This window comes from Alligator sinensis, unplaced genomic scaffold (genome assembly GCF_000455745.1).
Source record: "Alligator sinensis unplaced genomic scaffold, ASM45574v1 scaffold215_3, whole genome shotgun sequence".
Lineage (NCBI taxonomy): Eukaryota > Metazoa > Chordata > Crocodylia > Alligatoridae > Alligator > Alligator sinensis.
This window is the reverse complement of record NW_005842175.1, coordinates 1,170,942-1,175,961: the sequence shown is the minus strand read 5'-3', so window position 1 is coordinate 1,175,961 and position 5,020 is coordinate 1,170,942. Positions and strand designations below refer to the sequence as shown.

The 5,020-nt window shown below is 49.7% G+C and overlaps 1 protein-coding gene across 1 annotated transcript in view; it reads right to left on the bottom strand.

The window, feature by feature from the left end:
* Positions 1-18: 18 nt before the first annotated feature.
* TXN2 (thioredoxin 2) overlaps positions 19-5,020 on the bottom strand; it is a 14,349-nt gene continuing 9,347 nt past the window's right edge. Inside the window, exon 5 of the mRNA XM_014520997.2 lies at positions 19-770. Within this exon, the coding sequence (XP_014376483.1) occupies positions 654-770 (117 nt within the window). The 3' untranslated portion in view covers positions 19-653. The remainder of the gene's footprint in view (positions 771-5,020) is intronic.

Below are 5,020 nucleotides of genomic sequence, written 5' to 3'. Positions count from 1 at the left end.
TGCTGAACCAGGCAGAAGTGATTAATAAAGTTCTCTTTATTACAGACCTACAAAAGGAAATCCATAGACATTTTTCTTCATTATCTTTATAAAACAGCAGCAGGGGAGAACATGGCAAGGGCCCAAGGACCTGCACAGCATTGAGACCCATCCCAGCAACATAGGGATGGAGGGACAAGGATGTAGGTTTCACACACAAGGCAGAGCAGTCCTCTTACTTTAACAAATCCACCTGGACCACGTGGGTGTCTCACACCCCGCAGAGAAGTAGTCATCTCCTGCTCTGGGCCAGGATAGAACAGATGAAATGATAAACATCCCTCCTTTAATTTGGCAGCAGCCCCATTTCCCTTGCTGCCAGCTTTTCCCTAACAGAACTGGATGGCTTATTCCAGCTGCTTCCCCACCCCCCGCACTTTCTGAGGATGACCATTCTCATTTCTCTTCATCCCTCAGCACAGCTCAGGGATACTGCTGCCCCAGAGGAGAGGCTGGGCTACAACCCCCTTCCCCCAACCCAAGCCTCACAAGGAAAAAAGGGGGCACAGATTCTACAAAGCAGTTCATCTTCCCTTCACCCCTCCCCAGATAAGACAACATAAGACATGGACAATTCTAGAGGTCTGGGCATGTTCACTGGCCATCCCTCTTCCTCAGGCTCCAATGAGTTTCTTGAGGAACGCCTCCAGCTGATCCTCATCCTTTATCCCTACAAACTTGTCTACCACGTCTCCATTCTTCATGGCCAGCACGGTTGGCACTGCAGAGACCTGGAAGGGAAGTGGGGAAAGAACAGAGATGCACACAATCAGCTATGTTTGAAGGAGCCTGGCTGCCAAAGGATTTGGGGCCTACATCATGATCCTTGATGGACCAAAAGGTTTTGACAACTGATTTTCTTGCTGGTTATGACATTAGAAACCCAGGGCTTCCTTCTCCAAGGAGCCTCTATGGCAGGAGAACTAGTGAAACAGCATCCCGACAAGAAAGTAAAAGCTGAGTAATGGAGCTGGGGAGAGATTTTTAGTCAGGTAGTTAAAAACATTGGGTTTCCCCACGTACAGGTATTTGGCTTCAATGATGGTTCAACATTTTGTCAAAAGGAAGTTTCTGTTAGTGACTCAATCCTCTTAGGCTTTTCAGTTAAGGGGTGAGAGCTAACAGCATACAGCATCCTAACACAACCTCCAGCAAAACCTAGGGGAAGCACAAGCCAACATTTCTCACATGTCTGAAGCCTCATCCCTGTACTAGTTTAACTGAAATACCATCTTTTGAATGTGATGATCTCCAGATATGTTGTAATGGGAGGAGTGGAACAGTGCTTTTCTCCAAGGAGGATGGAGGGGGTATGGGTGTGAACAAGGGCTCCCTACCCTCTCCTCAGCCTGGGAGAAAATCCCCCTTCCAGCCCCAGATTGTGCCCTGACCCCCTTTATTTCTTCTTGTACTTGGCAGTGTGATGGCAGCCTGTCTGTGAACATCTGCTAGTGATCCTCAGTGAGTAGGCAGGAAAAGGAAAGCCTCAGATCTGAGCTGCCAGACAGCTGCAGCACTTTGGGCATTCCTCTCTCAGGCAGTTCCCCTGCAAACTTTGTTTTGAACAAAATAGTGCAAAGCACTAGAGAAAGTGTCTCCGGGACTCGGTGGGGGAGTGCTGAGAGGAAAGAGGTCTCGTGGACATCTTTTTGAGAAGGCATGTGGAGGCTCAAACAGTTGTGGAATGACAAGGGAAAGAATTTGGTAGCATTTCAAGATAGCTGCAGGCCCCACTGCTTCAATGCCCTTATCTGTACACAGCCTAGCCCTCTGGAACATGTCCCATCCTTATCTCATACACTGTCCATCTCCTGGAAAGCCTCATCCCCTTGAATTAATTCCCAGCTGTGTCATGTCCTGCTCCACACAGGGATCTGCCACACAATTTCAACCTCTCCCTCCCCCAGGAAACTCTTCAGGGATCTGGCTCTTCTCTCATCAGAAGGTTGAAATGAAAAGAGACATTTTATGCACCTCTTCCCACTCCCTCTCTGCTGGCCAATCCAGATCCGTTCCTTCCAGCACTTTGAACAGTCCCAATTCAACAACACAAAAAACAGTAGCCCTGCCATTTCCTGCAGAGCTTGCTTAATTTCTGTTCTTCAGTCCCCCCTAGTGGCTACCTGCAGGATCACTCCATAGCCCTGAAATATAGGAAGGTAAAAAGTAGAGCTATGCGAAATTTCAGCAGCCGGTTCATTTTGGAGGTGTTTTTTGGGTGCCAAAATGGCCGAACACCAAATCTGAATCGAAACGGAAGGATCAGAAACATCTCCAAAACACAATGAGGCATCCAAAACGTTTTGGAAATGTTTCGGAAAATTTCGGAGTTTCAGAGCCAGGTTTGCAGGGAAACATGCATGCTGCTGCCCTGCCATGTGACTCGGCTCAGCAGGGAGCACAGATCTGAGCTGGGGTTTCCTCACCACTGCTGCCCACCCAGTGCAGCCCCAGATCTCTGCTCCCTGCAGAGCCAGGTTGTGCGGCAGAGACCAGCATTTCCCTGCCATGCAACCTGGCCGCACAGGGAGCAGAGATCTGTGCTGGGGTCTCCTCGCCGCCGCTGTCCACTTCACGCAGTGCCATGTTGGTGGGGCAGTGCGGGGTGGGCAGTGGTGGTGAGGAAACCCCTAGCGTAGATCTTTGCTCCCTGCAGAGCTGAGCCATGCAGCAAGGACCAGCAGGCTTGCTTGCCACTCTGCACTGTTTCCCTGCTCTGCTACCTGGCGTGACAGGGATCAGAGACCTATGCGGGGGTCTCTTTACCTGCATGGAGGGCAGCAGCCCTCCCCTGGATGAGCCACCTATGGCCCCGTCCTGCTCCCCACTGGGGCCCCAAGCCCCTTGCCCCAAGCCCCACCCGGCTGGGTAAGGGCTGTGCAAAGTTTGCCTTGCAGCCCGTTCGAAACATATTCGGAGGAGATTCAGCAGAACCCAACCTCTGAAACAGATTTGTCTGAAACAAAACAGGACAGTGATCTGAAACACTGAAACGAATCACTGTCCTCCGAAACGGCCGAATCCAAAATTGATTTGAAATACAGCCGTTTTACATGGCCCTAGCAGAGTTAGTAATGGTGCTGTTAATGTGCTTGTGTGCAAGCTGTAAAGACTAGGAGAGCTTGGAGTTTGCTTTGACTGCCCCTCCTAAGACAGCATGGTTCTGATGCTCCTGAGATCCTTCTCATTTCTTAAAGTAGGTTAATACCAAGCAGAGTTCCCGCAAAGCATCTATAAGATAACCTCGTATTTAGCTATGCAGCAATTTTAAGAGTCGCAATTGGCGAGAGACAGGAGGAGCTCCGAGTACTAAAGAACACTAGGCTATAATGGATTTCCTGACACACCAAGCCTTTGCATGTGGGCCAACATGACTAGAAACTTCAGGCACATTGACACCAGGCAAGCCACCTTCTCCCACATGCCCTGAACCACAGAAAAGCATGGGGCTAAGAATGCCTCTCCCTTGCTCGGTGAGGTTTGTGTTGGGCCTCTAAGAAACTGCAGCAAACTTGCCACCTCAGGGAGGATAGTTATGATGGCTTGAAGCCCCTTCTATGCCCCCCTGTTCACAGTCTGATCTGAGAACTGAGACATCCCTGCTCTGAAACTCCTAGTGATCTGTTTTTATGACAGAAGCCTCCCAGGCCTGCAGGCAGGAACCCTGCCCTAGAGTGCCTGAAGAGCCTGTGGGGAGAACAGCAAAATGGGCCTTGTTGGAAATTCTCCAGGGAAACAAAGTTCCTTGATCTTCAAATGTTTTCTTTGAGACATCTTGGGTTTGATGAACTTTTGCTGACTTCCAGGCAGGACTTCAAAGGCTCTTGGAAGGTTTGTCTCATAGCTGAAAATCCTGGAAGCTCTGGATTCCCAGCTCTGGGCAGTTTGTGTGTCAGGAATACAAAGTGTATTGTTCTGGGCAGACCCACCAGGCAGACTGCCGTGTCAAGGATGCAGCTTGTTGGAGTTTCCAGGCTCTCTGTGCCCTGGAGCCAGGAAGTCCTGGCTCTATCTGTGATCCCAGCAATACAGCAGGGCTAAAGCTCTGATTATCTCAGACAGAGACAGGGCTCTTGGATCTTCTAGGTTCCCTGCTATAGTCTGTGCCTCTGGGGCAGCCTCTTCCAAGGGCATTCAGGGTCTGTGGACCTGACATTTGCTTAGCAACTTTGACCCTGTTTTCAGCTTCATGCAAACAACAACAGCCAAGAATATCAGTATCACTGAGGAGATGCAGGGCCTGAGGAATCTATTTTGTTTTGGTGTTTCTGAATTTCCAATGAGCAGGAAATTAAAAACAAAGAGAAATTTCCCATCAACCAGTGGGTCTGGGCAATGCTAATCAGTGGCCGCTCTAAGGGCTGTCGTCTGTCGTACCTGCCACAGAGGCATTTTCCTACCACTAAAAGTGGGTCTTCTGCAACTTCTGATCCCATATATGGAATGCCATATATATAGGGAATGCCATACTGGATCTGGTATTGGCAACGGGGGATGACATGGTTGGGGACCTCCAGATCAGTAGCCATCTGGGGGACAGTGATCACCAAATAATAGAATTCATCATAAGACGGGGAGTGGGTAAGGTAACTAGTAGGGTGAAAGTGCTAGACTTTAGGAAAGCTGATTTCAATGAACTCAGGCGATTAGTCAAGGACGCACTGCAGAGTAGGAGTTTTGAAGTGATGGGAGCCCAAGAAGGGTGGCTGTGCCTTAAGGAAACGATCCTTCGGGCACAAAGCAAGATGATCCCCGAGCGAGGCAAAAGGGGAAAAGGGGCCAGGAGGCTTCCCTGGCTGACCAGAGAAATCCAGGGCAGCCTAAGGGCCAAAAGGGGAGCACATAAAAAGTGGAAACAGGGAGAGATCGCCAAAGATGAATATACCTCCTCTGCTCGTGCTTGTAGGGAGGCAGTTAGACGGGCCAAAGCCACCATGGAGCTGAGGATGGCATCCCAAGTAAAGGACAACAAAAAATTGTT